General features: G+C 36.4%; 1 protein-coding gene across 6 annotated transcripts in view; it reads right to left on the bottom strand.

The window, feature by feature from the left end:
- Window positions 1-10,367: 10,367 nt before the first annotated feature.
- Window positions 10,368-20,266, bottom strand: part of NTN4 (netrin 4) — a 129,190-nt gene continuing 119,291 nt past the window's right edge. For all 6 annotated transcript variants that reach the window (XM_055576944.1, XM_055576908.1, XM_055576923.1 and 3 more), the window contains 3 exons: window positions 19,741-19,809; window positions 17,569-17,739; window positions 10,368-11,821 (listed from right to left, as the gene is read on the bottom strand). In XM_055576944.1, the coding sequence (XP_055432919.1) occupies window positions 11,685-11,821; window positions 17,569-17,739; window positions 19,741-19,809 (377 nt within the window). In that variant the 3' untranslated portion in view covers window positions 10,368-11,684. The remainder of the gene's footprint in view (window positions 11,822-17,568; window positions 17,740-19,740; window positions 19,810-20,266) is intronic.

Raw genomic sequence — 20,266 nt, 5'->3', positions numbered from 1 at the left:
GTGCTAATGGTAGAGAATCCTCCTACCAATGCAGGAGATGCAAGAGATGTGAGTTTGACCCCTGGGTCAGGAAGAGAAGGTTACCTTGAGAGGGAAATGGTACCCCAGTCCAGTATTCTTGCCTGGAAAATTCCATGGGCAAAGGAGCCTCATGGGGCTATAGGCCATGGAGCTGCAGAGTTGGTCACGACTGAGTAAGCACACACATGTGGCAATAGCAGCATTTGTTTATCTTTCCAAATATACATCTTTAGCCTTTGGTGTCTCTTCTTTTGTGCTCTAGACTTTTATATCCAACTGACTACTTGACATCTCCACTGTGTCTAGGGGGCATCTCAAATGAAAAAATCCAAAATAGACTCTTTATTTTCAACCCAAAATCTGCCATTTACCATCTCAGTGGATACCACCATTCTTCCAGTCGTTCAAGCCAAAAGAACTAGGAGTCATTCTTGAGTCTCTTTTTCACTTTCCACATTTAATCCTTTAACAACCCTGTGGGGTTTCCTGCAGAGTCGTGCATGTAAATACAGCCACTTTTCTCATGTTCATCAACATACCAGCTGCTGCTGCTGCTGCTAAGTCACTTCAGTCATGTCCGACTCTGTGAGACCCCATAGACGGCAGCCCACTAGGCTCCCCAGTCCCTGGGATTCTCCAGGCAAGAATACTGGAGTGGGTTGCCATTGCCTTCTCCAATGCATTAAAGTGAAAAGTGAAAGTGAAGCCGCTTAGTCATGTCTGACTCTTAGCGACCCCATGGACTGCAGCCTACCAGGCTCCCCCGTCCATGGGATTTTCCAGGTAAGAGTACTGGAGTGGGGTGCCATTGCCTTCTCGACAACATACCAGCACTTGTTAGGAAAACTTCAATAACCTTTTAATTGGTCTTTCTGCCTTCACTTGTATTGTTTCTTTAATCTATTCCCAAAATACTAGCCAGAGGGATCTTTTTAAAAAGTAAAACAGATCCTGCCTCTTTCCTCCAATTGCTCGTCATCATTGTCTAGAATAAAATCCAAACTCTTCCAAGGTTCTCATGCTCCGGCCCCTGCCTGCCTCTTCAGATCTCATTTTATACCACTCTCCACCCGGACTGGCTATTTGAACTTTGAACACTCCCAACTTGTTCAGTCCTGGGGGACACTGTTCTATTTCCTTTAATAAGAATGCTTTCTCCTCTCTACTTTATGGCTGCCACTTCCTCACTGTAGAGTTACCAGCTTAAACATTACCTCCTCAAAGAGACCTTCCATGACCACATTTTCAGGCAGTTACCCGTCCCTTCCATCATGTCTTCTAGGTGGAATGTGTACTGGGTGCTGTCCTGTCTCCCTTCAGTGGCAGCAGGCAGTCTTCAGCTGTCAACCCCTTTAGGAACTTCTTCAGCTGCAGAGATCATGGTCATGCCCCTTCCTTAGGTAGCCCCCATCCAAAGAGGTATCTAAAAGCCTGTTTACATCAGCCCCACTCAGGACAGCCCTGAAGGTTCACTCTGCTCCAGCTGTCCTCGTGGCGTGGGCTGGGGCTACAGTTGGGCCTGCTTTGCTGTGCAGTTTCTCCTCTGATTACTTCTGTTTCCATCTCCTCCCTTCCACAGAGGTTGACCTCTCCTTAGTAAACATTCTAAATCCCACCTCAGTGCTCATTTTGCAGGTGGCACTAGTGATAAAGAACCTGCCCTCCAATGCAGGAGATGTAAGAGACACAGGTTCCATCCCTGCGTCTGGAAGATCCCTGGGAAGAGGGCATGGCAACTCACTCCAGTATTCTTGCCTGGAGAATCCCACGGACAGAGGAGCCTGGCAGGCTACAGTCCATGGGATCGCACAGAGTTGGACACAAATGAAGTGACTTAGCACACACACACACTCATTTCTCAACACCAGGAAAGTGTCATTTCCTTCATAGTGTTTAAAACTATTTGAAATTGTTTCACTGACTGGTTTGTAAGTTTATTGTTTGTTTCTCCCACTAGAATGTAAGTTATATGTACACAGGGACCTATCTGACTTTTTCACTAATGTACCCTCGGTGTCCTGAAGCTTCGAACATCATCATCATCTTCATCATAGCAAACACCTACTGTTTATTATATGCCAGGTGCTGTTTTATTTATTTATTTATTGGCTGCATCACTTGACATGCAGGATCTTAGTTCCCTGGCCAGGGATTAAACCCATGACCCCTGTATTGGGAACATAGATTCTTAACCACTGGACCACCAGGGAAATCCCCAGGTGCTATTCTAAGCACTTTACCTATGTTAATTCACTTCTTCCTTACAACAATCCAAGGGTAGGTGGGTGCTATTACTTGCCCCATCTTACAGATTGGGAATATAAAATACAGAAAGGTTAGTTGGTTAGCCCAGGTCCACATAGCTGATAAGTGACAGAACCAATATTTGAATCTAGGCAGTCAGTTTACATTCTGTGTTCTTAAACACTCCATTAAGCCATTTTTTTTTTTAGTAACTGCTGTTCAATTAATTTTGAGTAATTAAATATATAAAGAAAAGGGAACAGTTGAATGTTTTGGGAGATATCACCTATTTATTCATTGACAAATATTTTCTGAATACCTGCTATATGCCAGGCACTCTGGTATGCATAGGGGATATAATGTGAAGAAAATAGATATAGTGAGTCCCCTACATATGAACCTTCAAGTTGTGAGCTTTCAAAGATGCGAACCCTGAAAGGAGTGAAGACTTCTTGCAAAAGCCATAAGTAGTCATAGATGTGGATTTCCAAAGCTTAAGGAAAAACTACTCTGCAAAAATCAGATCACAATATCTTAGTGCTCTGGAATAGCAACGCTTATGTTAAAAATCTCCAAAGCTCTGAAATGTCATTGCCCAAAGCCAAAGGATTATTCACCAAATCCCAGATTGACCTCCCTATAAAATCAGCTTGTGGTTCATGATAAAAAACAGCAGGGAGAGAATCTATAGAGTTAATGACTAAACTTTGGTCTATTAAATGTACAAAGCATACGAGGATGGTGCTGAAACTTTGACGTAAGTGGAGGAATTTGAATTCTTTTGCAGCTGGAATGTGCTGGAACTTCCAACAGCTTGAAAGAATGCCTAGTATTTCTTTTTCTATTATAATCACTGTTATTTCTCACAGGGGCAAGTGAATCTTCCCAAACTCTCATGACTGGAGTTGATGAGACCCCAGTAAGCTTGTGTGGGGAGCAAAGCCAGCCAGTGCACCAAGGCTTGGGCACCTGGAATCCCTGTGTTTCTCATGCATGAGTGTCGCACAGAGCTGTTGTAAATCTTTGAAGCCAACAGGAAAATTAATGAGCACCGCACAGAGCAGGACCTTGTCAGTTCCATAATGGGTGGTGGGAGGAAAAATTCTGCTGCTTCTCGCCTCCCCCCAATCCCAACCCAGGCATTTAGTGTAAGTCAAAAATGCCTGCTTTGTGACCGTGCCAATTTTAACAGCTTTCCATTCTGAAGAATTTAATCATTTATTGCTTTCAGTTCATCTGGGAGAAAATAGTATTCAATGCAACCAAGATGACAGGGTTCATTGCATTAGATTTTCCCTTTAGTGATGAAAAGAGGATATTCCTCTTAAATCATTTAGGGCCAGGGAGCACTCCATAAATAATCCTTGCAGCGTGGATAAAGAGTAGGGCTTATTATATGTATCTTATGAAAGGCCTCTCCCAATACAGTGTAAGCTCCATGAGAGTAGGGATTTTATTTCATTGACCTCTGTATCCCCAGGACCCAGAACAATGCCCACTGCATGGGAAGGTCATTAGAAATACCTGTATTCAAAATGTTGTTCTGAGGATCAATTGAGATGAAAATTGTGATGAAGTTTGACACTCTGAAAATGCTTATTCTACCCCTGCCTCCCATAAATCATGTTGTTTCAGTCAGGAATTTACATAATGGATGACCTACTCAATGGGAGACTAAGCGAGTCAAGCATCTCTTTACTGCCTTAAAAATCGATATTAAAGAACTCTTCATGTTGCAGGGTACTTACTCTTGTTTTTTTTAATATGTGTTATTTTCTTTTCTACTTGAAAATGGAAAGCACATTTTGTAAAGATACTGAATCAGAATCCTGAAAAATCAACCGTGGCCTATACGAGGCTTTAAAACATTTCTCAAATAGCTTTTACCTAATCCAAGTTGGATAACATTTAGGGTCAAGCAAAAGCTTGGAGGGATCTTTCCTAAAGTTAGCTTTCTTTCCTGAGACTTGTAAAACTTGTAAAATTCTGGAGGATGCGAATTAAGTATACTTGTAAATACTGCATTAAAACAATGTATTCACTGTGTTTTTGCTTCAAACTACTTAGTACAACATTTATCAAAGGCAGAGAACACTGATAAAAATATCCAGTTGTGTATTCTCAATTATTATAAAAAGCTCTCAAGGTTGCTAAGGTCACTACTGGCCAACTCTCTATGTGTAAGAGGTTGGAGCTTGTATGTGTATATAACAAGTATTACTGAAGTTAAGGAATTCTATTTGCTGTGATACAAGTTGTGTACATTTTCTCGATTTTTCTGCCTATGTGTATCAAGGAAAATGTTATCCTAGATTTTACTTCTCATTTACAGGAATGAGAAAGAAAAATGTGAAGTCTGTGCAGACTATCATTTGTGGCATGAATCCTTATTTCTGAGAGAGGGTAAGTTAGATGGTTCTCAATGCTTTCCTTTCCCAATGTCACTGCTTTTTATATTTCTCCTTACTTCTTAAGCTTCTGAGTGGGTAGCTTACACTCACAATTGAGTGTATGAATAGGACTGGCGCTGCCTAAAGGGAAATTAGGAAGCTGCCTAAGCTGCCTGATTTATGAGGCATTGAAAAGCACAACTGACCAAAAATATCTCCTCCACTGGCCTGCCATCAGTGCCTGAAATTCCTATGATAAGAATCACCCATTAAAAGTTTTCTGCAGACACGCATGGTTTATTTGGGTCAGTAAAACATTGTGTTCGGGAAAAAGAAGAAAGTGGGAAAATGGGAAGGTGTCTCATTACGATGGCTTATTTTACCTTATCAGTTTGTGAATCTCTTAGTAAAGAGCAGCATCTTGACAGGTAGGTACAGTATACAGTTTAAGGCTGGAGGGAAAGTTGGGAGTCCAGAGTTTCATGTAGCATCTTCGTGTAGACTCTCAGCAGTATGAAGGCAATAAGCGCTGGGGAGAAGATTGCCCAAAATGGACCAAGGATCAAATTTAAATATTTCACAGTTCTGTTTCAGGCCAGATTAAGAAGTAGGGTACATAATAGTTGGAGGAATCTCCTTTCAATTCCCTTTTCCACTATCTTTGTTGTTGTTGTTGTTCAGTGCAACCCCATGAACTGCAGCACACCAGGCTTCCCTGTCCTTCACTATCTCCCTGAATTTGGGCAGACTCATGTCCATTGAGTCAGTGATGCCATCCAACCATTTCATCCTCTGTTGCCCTCTTCTCACTATTAGTTCTTGGGTAACCATAACAGGACTAATGATTTGGTTATTCATAAAATAATATTCATGATGAAGGCCAAGTGGATTTATGACCAGAGGGAGATACATTTGTAGAAGCAGAACTAATGATCATTCTGACTTTGTTGAGACTATTCTGTAAAAGTGTCTAGGGCAGTTGTATCTGAATCACCACACAGATTTAATTGCCTCTCCCCGGTTCCCACCCAGAGTTTCTGAAACAGATGTTCTGAGATGGGGGTCTGGGACTCTGCATTTTAACAAATATGTCTGTTGATTCTTATGCACATTATTTGAGAATTATTGGTTTGGAGGTTTCAGTAGATTATAGAGGTTAAAAATATGGGTTCTAAAGGTAGGTAGGTCAGGGTTCACATCCCACCTCAGCTGCTTGCTTGTTTGGTGACTTTGGACAAGCAACCATCTAGCCCTCAGTTTCTGCCTAATAAGAATACCAACTTCACAAGATTTTTAAGTGAGGTCCGAGGAGCTAAGTTGTATGAAGTTTAGCACAGCATCTGGCACTTAATAAGGGCAAAAGTGATATCATTATTAAGATGAGTATATTTATTGGAAAAGACTCAGGCAGGACTAATACTTAGATATTAAATATTTTGATCACCATGTACTTTATAAAAGATGATTTCAAAATGCTATTGCAATATATGGTAAAACCAATTGGTTTCCTAATTATTGTTCCCTAAGGTTTTTCTGTTGCTGTATCTTCTTTAGCTTTTCTGACTTCTCAAACATATCTAATAGCAAAAGAGTTGGATGGAATATTTTGTAATAAAAATTTGGAACAATCTCACCTAAATCATGGTATCTAGCAATGGAAGAATTGATTATGTTATACTTTGAAATATTTTGCATATTCTTACTCGAACAGACCACCTGGTTTCTTTTCCAGCTGTCACTTTCCTTTTCTTCTCGTATATCTTTACCCCTTGTTTCTTACCTTTTGCTCTCTCTCCTTGGTCAACATAGTGCCTACATTCTCTATTTTCTTCTGTTTCCTCGTCTCTCTGGTGTAATTCCTTCTCATTCATCTTGGAAGCAGAATTGCTCTACATAGCAAAATCTAAAGCTGAGAGAACCGATTGAAATTCTGTTAAATTGCATAGTAACTTATTCAGGGTCATTACTGATAAATGCGAAAGTGGACCTTTTACCTAAATAGATCTCAGAAAATCAAACCAAGAGGAAAAGAGCAAACATAAAAATGGACTCATTGTTTCATCCTAGTGTAAACTATGGTAAACAGTTTTACGCTAATGGCAATGTAATAATGAGAAAGAAAATTATGTAATCACAGAATAATGGGATACATTATAATTTGGAGGATAGAGAAGGAAAACTGGGATTCAACTGCAATCCAAAAGAAACAGCATGTGAAATCTAAAATATCACACAAATGACCTTATCTACAGAACAGAAACACTCACAGACATAGAAAACAGACTTGTGGTTGCCAAGGAGGAAGGTGGAGTTAGGAAGGGTTGGAGCTGAAGTCTGGGGACTAGCAGATGCAAACTATCATATATAGAATGGATAACAACAAGGTTCTATTGTATAGCCACAGGGAGCTATATTCAGCATCCTGTAATAAACCATAATGGAAAATAATATGAAAATATATATATTAATATATATATACATATAAATGAGTCACTTGGCTGTGCATCACAAACTAACACAACATTGTAATTCAACTATACTTCAATGAATAAATAAATAAAAGAAACAGCCAATGAAAAAAATGGTGCTGTTGGCATCATCTCACATGAATTCCCCTCTGAATACTAGGATCCCCTTTTAGTGGTTGAAATATGAACTCTGGCAGTTAGAATGCTTGGGTTCAAACACAGGCTCCACAATTATTGGCTGAGTGTCCTTGGACAATTTAGTCTCACTGTGCCTCAGTTTCCTTGTCTGGGAATGTAGATAATAACAGCATGTCCTTTAAGGGTGCTTAGGAGGATCAAATGAGAATAACATGTGTAAAGCACTGAGAGAAGTGCCTTCTTTGTAGCAAACTCTTAAGTACTGATTGCTATTGATGTATTATCTTTCTTATTTTTCATTCACCAAGTTTGAAATCCTCAGTGATGTCCTGAGTGAGGAGGAAGTATTCAGGGAGTTTCTGGACAGACCATTTTGCTAACATTGTGAAAATTTGCTGACAGTGGTTATTTTTCTTTCTGGGAAGCAAGCTTCCTTGCCTGGCTGCCATTCCCCTTTATTCAGATAAATGCACTATGATTTGATCACCCCCAATAAACCTTGGATAGTTTTAGATTTATAAATTAACTTGTTATTAATGATCACACTCTGGAACATAATCACCCATCTGTGACCACATATTAAAAAACTAGAGGTGTATTCAGTATTTACTAAAACTCTCTCTTAACAGAACATGCATCTTAATTCTGGAAATATCTATTTGACCCAGTGCATATATCTTTCTCTCTCATAACTAATACTGCTTTTTTTGTCTTTCAGCATATATAAAGACTAATAATAAAGCTGAGAATTTGTCTTTTAAAATATTGTAGGTCTCAAACACAGTCAGTAATGTTAAAAAAGTAGAGAAATGTTCAAATCTCTTTGGCAGAAGTGTAGGAAAGCAGGAACAAGGGCATCATTTTTCAGAAAGTATTCTCAGACAAATCATTCTCTGAGAGATTAAAAAAAAAAAATCAGTCATGCAAGGCACACCCCTTTGCTTCTATTCCATTTTTATCATGGCAATCTCCCCTACAAAATTGAGGTTGTTCGTAAATATTTTCCTTCCAAACTGTGGGAAATAAATCATGAGTAACTTTGGATCTTTGATAAAGTTAGGTTAGGGGACTGCTTATCATTGAAACAATGAACACAAAGGCAACTCAGTCCTGGGGCCTCTGACAAAACTCTCAACAGCTGAGGCGGTACTCATGCTCCTTGTTCTCAAGCATTCCAGGGGAGCGGCAAAGGGACAGACAGCACAAGGAATGTTCAAGGTTCTTTTTCCCACCCTTCAGAGTTGATAAGTCTCTAATCATTTAGAAAGGGATTTGTTCTGCAAGAACCCAAAGTATCCCAAAGAACTATATTTACCCATAACAGGCCTTGCTCTCTGTTTAATCTAGCCAGATGGACACTGCTTTTTGGACTCACAGTCATATCCCTACAGATTTGACCTCATTTAGCAGACACTATTAAAAGATTATCCTATGATTGAGAATTTCCATTGCATCAAATACTAAATATTAGTAACATTCCTCTATGGGGAAAGTGATGTAATAAAAGGGCATAGACTGAGTTGACCTCAGACAAATTATACAGAGAAGTATGTGAAGATTATGCAACTAATCTGCTGGCCAATAAAGCCCAGCGGTACAGGGAGTAAAGCTCTGGGGGCAGACTTTCCCACTAGCTCTCGAAGGAAGTGTTCATGTTCATCTGCAGCCATAGATAGAAGCTGTATGTGATTCTGTTGCCTTGGTACCGTGATGGTTATTTTGAAAGATGCCAAGGGTGAGAAAGTATACAGAAGTGTGGCAGAATGATGGAATGGTGGGATGGGAGTGGGGTCAGGAGGCGGCTTCCTCACATTTCATTTTGTTATTTACTTTTACAAATGGGGAGCATGAGGTCTCTTTTCTTTTTTTCCCTTTGGAAGCCAACAGTGCTCACAGGAAATTAAAACTGCAGTGAAGGGGCTAAAAATGATATGAAAATCAAGGCATTAAGAAATGATTATAAGAGGGGCCTTTTTTTTAGAATATTGCCAGAAAAGGTGTTGAAAGAATACCTAGTGAAGATTCGAATCATAAGGACTGGATTCTGATCAAAAGACATGTTTTTTAAGTTGCTTGTAAATGGAAAGCCATATAGGGGTACCCAGCAATGTGGTAAACTAGCTAAATTAAATTTTTGCTATGATTTTGCTTGAACATACTTTAAAAACAATTGATTAAAAGTTAATTATTTAAAAAATAAGTTACAAAACCAGTACATAATGAAGGAAAGAAAGTCAAGCAATGCAGACATATGCAAAATAAAAGGTGAACGCCTCCCTCCTTCTTTCCCCTGCAGGGGCAAATATTACTACTATATAATCTATCTGTCAGAACTTTTGAAACTCTGTATATTTTATAAATGTGTTTAAGGAGTGGGAGCTAATACTGTACATATTGTTCTGTCATTTTCTTTTACTTAATAATATATTATTAGCATCTTTGTACTCTTTTAAAAAATAGACATTATTTATATTCTTCTTTTTAAGGGGTTATTTTATGTAAAGTGAAATGGAAACGAAGGCAACCTGGCGATTCTGAAACAAGAAAATCATATATTTGATATATTTTTATTTTTCTTGATATGATGTACTTACCACTATGTTTTATAAGTTGCTTGTAAATTATGCCTGCTAGATAGCATTCCATCTACCAGGATTAAGACAGGAATAGAGAAGAAACTGAGATCTATGCTACAGGTTATAAAAGCAGATTTCCTAATAGTATGTATAGTATAATTCCAGTTCTATAAAAGGTATGTATATGCATAGAAAGCAGTCTAGCAACATCTACACTGAAATGCTAATAGTTATTATCACAGGATTGTTGGAGTAAAGCCATATTTTTCTCTCATTATGGTTTTCTGTATTTTCAACAATGAAATTTTATTGCTTTTAAAATTAGTTAAAAAGTAAATGTAATATAAAAATGCAATGCATCTGATGAAAAAAGTTTACATCCAACAGCTACAGAAAGTAAACCCTTCTGAATTAGCATCCACTCCATTCCCAAACTCCACGATATTTTATTTTCTTAATTTAAGGGATTAGAGTTGAGCTCCTACATTGAGAGAAAGCAATCTTTAATATCAGTGAAAGAGCTGATCAGAAAATGAGGCAAAAATAAGGAGATCATATTTCTTTATTACATATATGAAGTATAAAAAACTTAACAGAGCAATATATATAAATTTTTTGCTAGTCCACAGGACCTCAGGAAAAAAATATGTTCTGAATGTGAAGTTAATCTTATGGCACTGTGGTTCACGATTTATATATTCAAGTACAGAAGAAATGGTATATATAGTGGTTATGATGGATACAGAAGATGAATAATAATGAAAAACTGTAATTTGGTGAACTATCACATACATTGCGTCCAAAAATGAGTGAACAGAATGACCATATACTGTTAATAAAGACAAGGAGGAAACTGTCTCAATATTCAGGTTTAAATACTAAACACAAAAAACAAATTCTGTGTCTACAATAATCTTTGAAGTGTATACAAGTGCATTGCAAATAAATGGGCTTTTTACAATTTAAAGTCCATTTCCTCTTTATCCAAGCATTTTCTATACTTAGGACTCCTTTCTCTTATTTTAGAATCTCTTCTTGTTTAGTTTTTTTTATTTTTCAAAGTTTCACCATTGCTGGTATCTGTGGAATCTAACCTCTAGCCCAAAGCTGAGACTTCATACAAACATATTCTCCTTTCAGGTTGCATCTTCACATAGTTTCTCTACGTGTTCAAGGTTAAAGAGTACAACTTTCTGTATGTGGTCACTTTTTTCCACACATAGTGGCAGTGCTTCTGTTTCAGCAGGTTTTCATACACACCTTTTTCTCTTTTTTTCCTGTCAACAGCAGTCTCCAAACTTTCACAACACAAGTGGTAGGTAGTAAAGTGCTTTATACAATGAAATACTATATACATGTGGAGAGGATCCATTTAACACCCCACAGACCAAAGTTCACACACATCACGCAAGAGAAGGCTCTTTTTAAGAAACACCTTTTCTGATAGTAGGGTTGGGAATTCCTTAAAATCTCATTAATTACTTCAAGTAGCACAAATGTAAGTAACATATCTGAAGATGGGAAGAGTCCTTGTTAGGTGCATTGGGCTTAATAGATTACTGCTAAATATCATATTGCTATTAAAATATCCTTAATAGTTACGAATTTCAGAATCAGTCTCATAGAAAATAGGTATCAGTATTAGGATTTTTCATTCTTCTTTATGAAACAAACTGCATTTAAACATGGGCCCAAAAGAGATACATTAAATAAGGTCCATGCATTGGAACATTTCTATATATTTTGGCACTTAAAAAAGTTTCCAGTTTCATTTTTGAGGTCTCCTTTCCATTAAGTTTGTCTTTTGTACATAGAGACGTGCCATTAAGTGCTATAAACCTTTACTGTTACTTGCACTCTCTTCTCAAAATATCCATGACTTTTCTTCCAAGAGATGGTTTCCAGTGCTGGACAAAACTTTTCATATTCACGACTAGTTTGCCTGTTCTTACATCCTCGTGTCCTGCTACGAGGTACTCCAAACCTAAAAGAGAACAATATTAGGGGCTATGCAGTATCATAATTTATGGAAGGGAAAGATATGATTTTAGCAGTTTTATATATACGTGGTTCAAGGTTTTATCAATTCACAGTTGAAATAGGGAGTCACAGGCAATAATTTGGTAAATATTTGTTAAGTGCCAAACGCTTTAAATGGATTATCTTCTTTAACCTTAAAAATAATCCTTTGAAGTAGGTATCACTTTTCTTTTTACAAATAAGGACAACTGAGGCTTGGCAAGATTAAGAAACAGTGCTTCCCAGCAAGCGGTAGCTCTTTGACTCAAGCTTAGCCCTGTCTGATGGTAGAAGTTTTACTCTTTGCTATATACCACTCTCCATGGTGAAGAAGTGAGGATTCTGTGGGTACTTAACATGCTGCTATAAATCAATAGTTCTTGGGGACTCACTATATATGGTAGTGTACATCAAGGAGGATTTTATAAAAGTGAAACAACCATTTGGGAAAACATATTGAAAGAAAGAGAAGCCCCAGTGGCTCAGCAGTAAAGAATCCACCTGTAACGCAAGAGATGCGTGCAGATGTGTGTTCAATCCCTTGGTTGGGAAGATTCCCTGGAGAAGGAAATGCAACCCATTCCAGTATTCTTGCCTGGAAAATCTCATGGACAGAGAGGAGCCTGGTGGGGTACAGTCTATGGGATCACAGAGTCAGACACGACTGAGCAACTGAACAACAACAACACTGGAAGAGAAGTATGGATTATACAAAATAGCACATATCTCCTAGATAAAGTGTTTTTGGAATATAGAATGTTTATTTGTCATACTTTTAAAAAATGATGAGACTTGACAAGACCTACTGCTGATTTTATAATAAAAGAATTTTATAAAATTCTTTTCAGGCTTCAAGTAAAATTTTTTGGCTAACAAATAAAAAAAAACCAAAAGGACAACCTCATTATCTATACATTAATAAATAGAAATATGATAATCTCCCTCAGTAGATGTCTTTAGTAATATCAATATTGGTATTTTGAAACAGTTTTCTGTAATATTATAGGGTAAAACAAATAAGTAATTACATTTATAAAATAAAACTGTCCAATATAAGATAAAGAGACATATACTTTAAAACTCAAGGGAAAACATGATATATTAAAATTCAATTGAAAATATCAATTTAAACTCTTGATTATATATATATATATATATATATATATATATATATATACACACACACACATAGTCTTGTTCATTCACTGGACTGAAAGTAAAAGTGCTAGTCTCTCAGTCCTGTCTGGCTCTTAGCGACCCCATGGACTGTAACCCACCAGGCTCCTTTGTCCATGAATTCTCCAGACAAGAATACTATAGTGGGTTGCCATTTCCTTCTCCCCGGGATATTCCCAACCCAGGGATTGAACTCAGGTCTCCTGTATTGCAGGAAGATTCTTTACTGTCTGAGCCACCAGGGAAGCCCCATTTCATTTTCTGAAATGGTTTTAAAAAATGTCATTCTGATGGTAAGGATTACCTATTACTAACATAACGTGGTCTCTAATAACAGGTATCACCGAAAACAACACAGAACAAAGCTTCCTGAAGAAATGCTTTTTCTAGTTCCAAGGCAGAAAGATACAGGTACGCATGGGACTTATTATGCTAAAAAGGCTCATAGGAATCATTTTAAAAGGGCACAGTAAAGGAATCAGTAAAGGAGGGTTATAACTTGTCAAAGTTATGATAATTTGAGCACCAAGAGCATAGTAATTGTGTGCTAACATACTGAATCAACAAAAATCCATAATTCCAAAGTGATACTCAAAAAGTATCAGAGAGAAATTAACTTGCCATCTTGAGACAGTTGTGAAAACCATTCCTTACCTTGGAAATTGCTGATTAAAGGAAACAATTTAGCCTTTATCCTGCTTTTATAATAGGAACTATATTTCATGGTAACCTAATAGCCCACCATGGGAGAGAAAGTCCTCTTACAGAATAATGTCATGTAATAAATGAAGGGATTTAGACAAAATTAGAAAAAAACGTTTCTCAAACTAATTAAATTATTCATCCAAGAAGGGATTGCCAATTGGGTGACAAAATCACTAAGTGAATAGTTGATGGGAACTGGATGTTTGCATAGTGACTAAATAACTCACACTCATTGTTTCCTAGTCTCAAAAGGGAAAACAAAACTCCCCAATGGAGAGATCAGACTGTTCAGTTTGAGCAACCCAGATGTTTATAGACCCGCGATGGTGGGTCATCCAGGTACTGTATACCTTGTGATGTGATCTAACATGAAACAACACAACAATATCTATAGTAAGTGCTAGCCAAAATGCTTATCTTGAGCCTATCAAGATAAACTGTAGAGATTACAAGAAAAATAGGAAGTAGAGAGACAAGCTAAATGACACTACAAAGAACCAACCAAATACAGAAGGCAGGATAATCTACAGAACACCTGGCCTATTTTTTTCAACAATAATTTCTAAAGCACTAAAAAGAAACTCATCATAAATCAAAGATATTTGAGGGACTTAAAAACTAGATACAATTTGTGATTTTGGATTGAATACTGGCAATGATAAGCCCTAAAGAGCATTTTGGGATCAGTTGGAAAATTGGAATATGATCTCAGTATTAGAGTATATGAAAATAAACTAAAATTTAAGGTAAAGATAATCATTAACTGAATAAAGTAGGTTGCAGAATGAAGTGTATATTATGATTTCATTTTGGTTAAAAATATAATGTGTACATATATAGAGAAATATCTGGAAGGATTCACACTAGGATGTTAACAGAAATGATCTTTGGAGGACAGAAGTGTAAAATTTAAAAATTTCCCCTAAATTTCTATAATGTACATGTGTTTTTTCTATAATAATAAAAAAGGTTATTTAAATTATTAAAAGATATTAATATTATTAAAAGAAATTAAGTCTAGGACTTAAAAGCTTTAAGTCCTAAACTTAAAAATAGCTATGATGATATTTTCAAAAAAAAAAAAGGAGAGAGACAAAAGAAAAAAGAAAATAATGACATAGGTTTCAAACACTGGAGAGCATAAATGTAAGGTGGATTATAAGGTATTTAAATTCTTTAAAGGGTAACCTTAGCTTCTCCATGAAAAAGAATCCCAGTATTTAATCAACAGACTAGTTGAAACATAATCGTTGTGATATTGTTTGTATCATCCCTAAAATAATAAAACCCTCTTTAAAAATACAATGAATAATTTTTAGGAAACTTTCAGTGTTACATCTAGTATTTAGATGAATTTACTTTGAAAGTACAAATAAAACAAATATTATAAGAGTTTGCCATTATGTCAAAGTATAAATATAAATTAAACTAATGAAAATGATGCTGAATAAATCTGTAAATTATGGGACAGCATCATACCAAAAGTTAGCATGAAAAATAACTTTATCTGTTGTATCACTTATTAGCATTTACATTTAATTTTGATATCTCTTTGCTTTTGACATCGACTTTGCTGAAAGGTTGAGGGCACAAAGCTCACTTTTTATCCACAGAAAAAGAAAATACAATATTTTAGTGCTAGTCTTGACATTCTAAAATATTCAATAAATGAATGAGCAAATATATGCATGAAAGTAAGAATGAATGAATTTTTAGGGATGCCAACTAGATTACTACTTTTCAAAAGTAGCAAAGGAAACAGGTTGGCGTGTAAGGTTTCAGTGTTTTCTTATCAGCTTTCTTTGGCCTTAGCTATTAAACTTGTAAAAATGGAAAAACAAAGTGAAAGAGTGTCTGGTTTTGCTTTGGCAAAGTCTTTTCATCAAAGTGAATAAACATGTTTTCAAGAATTCTTTGAATAATTGTGCTTATGTTTTCAATTGTGATGAACTCAGTTGGTTCTTTTACTCTGTTTGGCAGAAACCTGATTAGGAAGTATAGTTCACTTCCTGGAGGGTGGTGCAGATGGTTAAAGCTTTTGTTTTTAATGTCTTACTAAAAAACTGAGTAGATTTCTTTTTTTTGTTGTTTGTTTGCCAGTTTAGTCAAAAGTGCTTATAGAAAGAGCCCCTATGCAGAGATCACTGGGAAACAGAACTTAATGACTCAGTCTCCAGTATTCAAAATCCAAGATTCAGATTAGTTCGTTCTTTGGAAACATATTTTAAAATGTCTTTTAAATTTTCCTTATTAAAATTATACAGAGTGAAGTAAGCCAGAAAGAAAAACACCAATACAGTATACTAACGCATATATATGGAATTTAGAAAGATGGTAACAATAACCCTGTATACAAGACAGCAAAAGAGACACTGATGTATAGAACAGTCTTTTGGACTCTGTGGGAGACGGAGAGGGTGGGATGATTTGGGAGAATGGCATTGAAATACATATAATATCATATATGAAATGAGTCGCCAGTCCAGGTTCGATGCACGATACTGGATGCTTGGGGCTGGTGCACTGGGACAACCCAGAGGGATGGTATGGGGAGGGAGGAGGGAGGAGCGTTCAGGATGGGGAACACATGTATACCTGTGGCGGATTCATTTCGATATTTGGCAAAACCAATACAATATTGTAAAGTTTTAAAATAAAATAAAATTAAAAAAAAAGAAAGTGAAAAAGTAAATAAATAAATAAAATTTAGATTAATTTAAATAAAATATGAAGAGCTATAAAAAGGGTGTGAGAGGTTAGTCAACAAAGTCAACAGTTATATCATTGTTTAGATTGTTTAGGTTGGGAGATATTTTATTGATAGCTTTTCTCTCTCTCTCACTCAGTTATCTGCTTCTCTCAAATTTATTAACCAAAGACCATAAATGACTTCTTAATGTAACTGTGCTTTCCTGGACTTAACTTTGAAAAGAATTAGATCCAGAACACAAATTATGCACCTGTTTCAGGAGTGTCATTAAGACACAAATGGCAACTTTGTAAACAGGGAAGTATAGAAGATTTAAAAAATATATTATTTGTTTTGCTAGAATTCATTATTTGTGTACTGCAGTACTATTATCTTGGAAATAATGGTAGATCCTGGAGACAGTATGGTCAAAAATCTAAATCCCATCCTCAAATTTAGTGAGAGAGATAGAGAAATAAGCAGATTATGATACAATGTAAAGACTGTGCTTATAAGGTAAACAGATCAGAATCCCATGCTTACTGGCCTGCCTCTGTGTCTGCCATATTATTTTAAGGTGTAAATTTCCCTCCATTCCAAGTTTCTCTAAGATTCTATAGTTTTGCTGCTGTTTGTTTATTTTTACTGTTCTTGATTTGAAACCAGAATGATCATTTAATGAAAAAGAAGATGATGACAACTTGAGAGTTGTTTTCTATCCAGAAGAAACAGATGCTTCCCGTGCAATAGAAAAAATGAATTCAATATTATTTGCACAGATGGAATTTTGCCTTTGAAATTCCTTTGGGAGCAAGTTCTAACCAGGGCATTGTAATAGGACCTAGCTTTCCAGTACAGTATTAGTGGCAGAGGAATTCATGAAAATGTTTTCCTTGCTACTGCCACTGGAACCAATCTGAGACTTCTCTTCAAGACAGAAAATATTAAATTGCTGGATTTTAAAATATTTTACTTGCATAGAGCATGTGAAGAATTCCGTTTGGACTTTCCCCAGAATTCAGGTGGTGAAAAGGAGAGATGCTCTTGCTGAGTTTATTTAGATTGTGATTCAGAGAATGTAAGACAAGCAGCAAATCAGCAGAGACAAGGTAGGGATCAAGCTAGTAACATCTAATGCTCACCAGGATTGAGGATTGGACAAGTGCAGCCTCTGTTAGTCCATGATTCTGGATACAGTGTTCGCTTTCCTCGTAAAATTTTCAGTTTGGTGGATTTTAAGATTTTTTTAATCTTCACGTTGACCTCAGCATGAGATCCTTTATCATGAGCCGATAAGATCTTTATTTTTAGCACTGTAAGAACACAATTCCAAAAGTAAAAATGAATAGAATTTCATACTATTCTTTGAACTTTGAACAACTTAGATATGCATTTCAGAGTATAATGGAAAAGTGAACTAGTGATTATAATGTGGAAATATGCTTTAAAAATCATTAGGGATTAAGAGGTACACATTTCTATGTATAAAATAAACAAGTTACAAGGATGTATTTACAACACAGGGAATATAGCCAATATTTTATAATAACTGTAAATGGAATATAACCTTTAAAATTGTGAATCACTAGTTATACTCCTGAAACATATAATATTATATATTAACTATATATCTCAATAAAAGAAAATCATTAGGCTCATTGATTTTACACTAACTTCATCCAATGTATCTATATTAACTATCCTCTTCCTTCTTAGACATTTTCAACTGTTACTTCTTTCCATATCATTATGTTAAGAGAATATCAACCATTTGTCTACTGCAAATAAATCTTAAGCACATTCAGCTATCAAATCTAAAAAGAAAAAAGATGCACAGGAAGTAGAATTGTTATCCTGGCTTTTATTTAGATTCTGACTATATTATACTCTATGGCTGGCTTTGTGTAATGTTATGACAAGGAGCAAAACGTTATTGCCAGGACATATTTTACATAGTCTAAAGAGATTAAATATTATTGGTTACTTTTCTTCCCTGGTGTAAAATTCAAGCTGACTGGGATTAGGAAGCTGTCCTGTGTGATGGCAGAGCTCCAGTTTCATGATTCTATTATACTCTTCCATTTATGAAATGGATGTGGATAGGGATTATATATATTTGGGGCTGTATAAGTTATGGAATAATAAAAGACTCAGACACTAGTCAATGATATGTCGGCAAGATAAGCATCTTTAATATATTGAAAGTGAAAGTGTTAGTTGCTCAATCATGTCCAATTCTTTGCAACCCCATGGACTGTAGGGACTGTAGCCCACCAGGCTCCTTTGTGCATGGAATTCTCCAGGCAAGAATACTGGAGCAGGTTGCCATTTCCTTCTCCAGGGGATCTCCCCAACCCAGAGATTGAACCAGGGTCTCCGGCATAGTGGGCCTATTCTTTACCATCTGAGCTACCTATACTTAAGAATAAAGCCATTTAGAATTTAAAAATAGTAACAGTCTTTACTTAGGGCAATGACATTTTCCTTTGTCCATACACTATCTTCTGGGTATTTGAAAGGTAGAGGAGTAGACAGAGATGGCAGGGAAGAGAGTCAGGCAGAGAGCTAGTCTCAATGCCTTTCCAGTATATTTCTCCTTCCCTCCTACTACTTACTGAACATCTAGTATGTGCAAGGAAATGTGCTGTGTGGTTTTCAAAAATCTCATTTCATGGGGAAGATGGCATCATCCCTGTTTTACAGATGAAGAAGTTTGGAGATGTTAAGCTGCTGCTGCTGCTGCTAAGTTGCTTCAGTCGTGTCCAACTCTGTGCGACCCCATAGATGGCAGCCCACCAGGCTCCCCCGTCCCTGGGATTCTCCAGGCAAGATGTTAAGCTACCCACCCAATAAACCAGAAATAAAACACACAGAGGTCTGAATCCAAAGCCTGAGCTTTTAATCACTGTGAATACACTGCTTTAAACTGATTTCTGCTTAGTAGTACTACTGGCCAAGGAGTCATTTAAGTGGCTAGAGACTTTCCTTTTAGATTAATAAAATAAGAATCATTCATAGGAAAGGATTACATGTCAAGATGTTGTTGTTGTTGTTGTTGTTGTCTGCCTCCTTTCCACATACTAGGATAACCTTGCTTTTGCTCTAAAAGCCTCCTACTCTCACTAAGACATTCAAAACCATCTCTATCAGGAAAATCTAGGTCAAGACCAGAATACTGTATTTACTACTGTTACATAAGACTAATGCTTTGATTTGTTGAGAATGTCATAAACCAGGCCACTCATTTCCTTCAAAACTCTTTGTACAGGTAGTTTGAATAGATCCTTGGAAGCACTCATGGACTTCAGACTCACCATATGAGTATTTCATTCCACAGAATGCCTTGGAGTTTCCTAACACCTGTTCCTTACATTCACATTTACCTGAAGAAAGTAAATGAACATGGTGTTAGTAATTTGGAAACAAAGTAAAAAAAAAATCAGCAAGTAAATCCAAGTGGCATAACCTTTTAAGACTTGATGATTTGTACAATATAATCCATAAGAAACCATGAAAAGTCACTTAAAAGAAAACTATTTCATCCAACAAAGTATTGACCTAAGAGAAATATAGAAAAGTAGAAACGATATATTTTAATGCTTGTAACTGATGTAGGTAGATACAGAGATGTGGGAAACATTGACATATTGGTTCTAGCTGAAGTTTCTTGAGAAATCAGAGCACAAGATTTGCAAGTTGAAAATCATAATGGGATTAAATAATGGGAAAGATAAATCAAAAGTGCTTAAAATGAACTACTGTGATTTGTTCAATAACACTGCTTATCATCCAAACAATGCAGAGGATTGCTCATGCAGAAATTGTAGCAACCCGAGTGGA

Source organism: Bubalus kerabau, chromosome 1 (assembly GCF_029407905.1).
Source record: "Bubalus kerabau isolate K-KA32 ecotype Philippines breed swamp buffalo chromosome 1, PCC_UOA_SB_1v2, whole genome shotgun sequence".
NCBI lineage: Eukaryota > Metazoa > Chordata > Mammalia > Artiodactyla > Bovidae > Bubalus > Bubalus kerabau.
The sequence above is the reverse complement of the archived record's forward strand: the minus strand, read 5'-3'. Positions and strand labels throughout refer to the sequence as shown.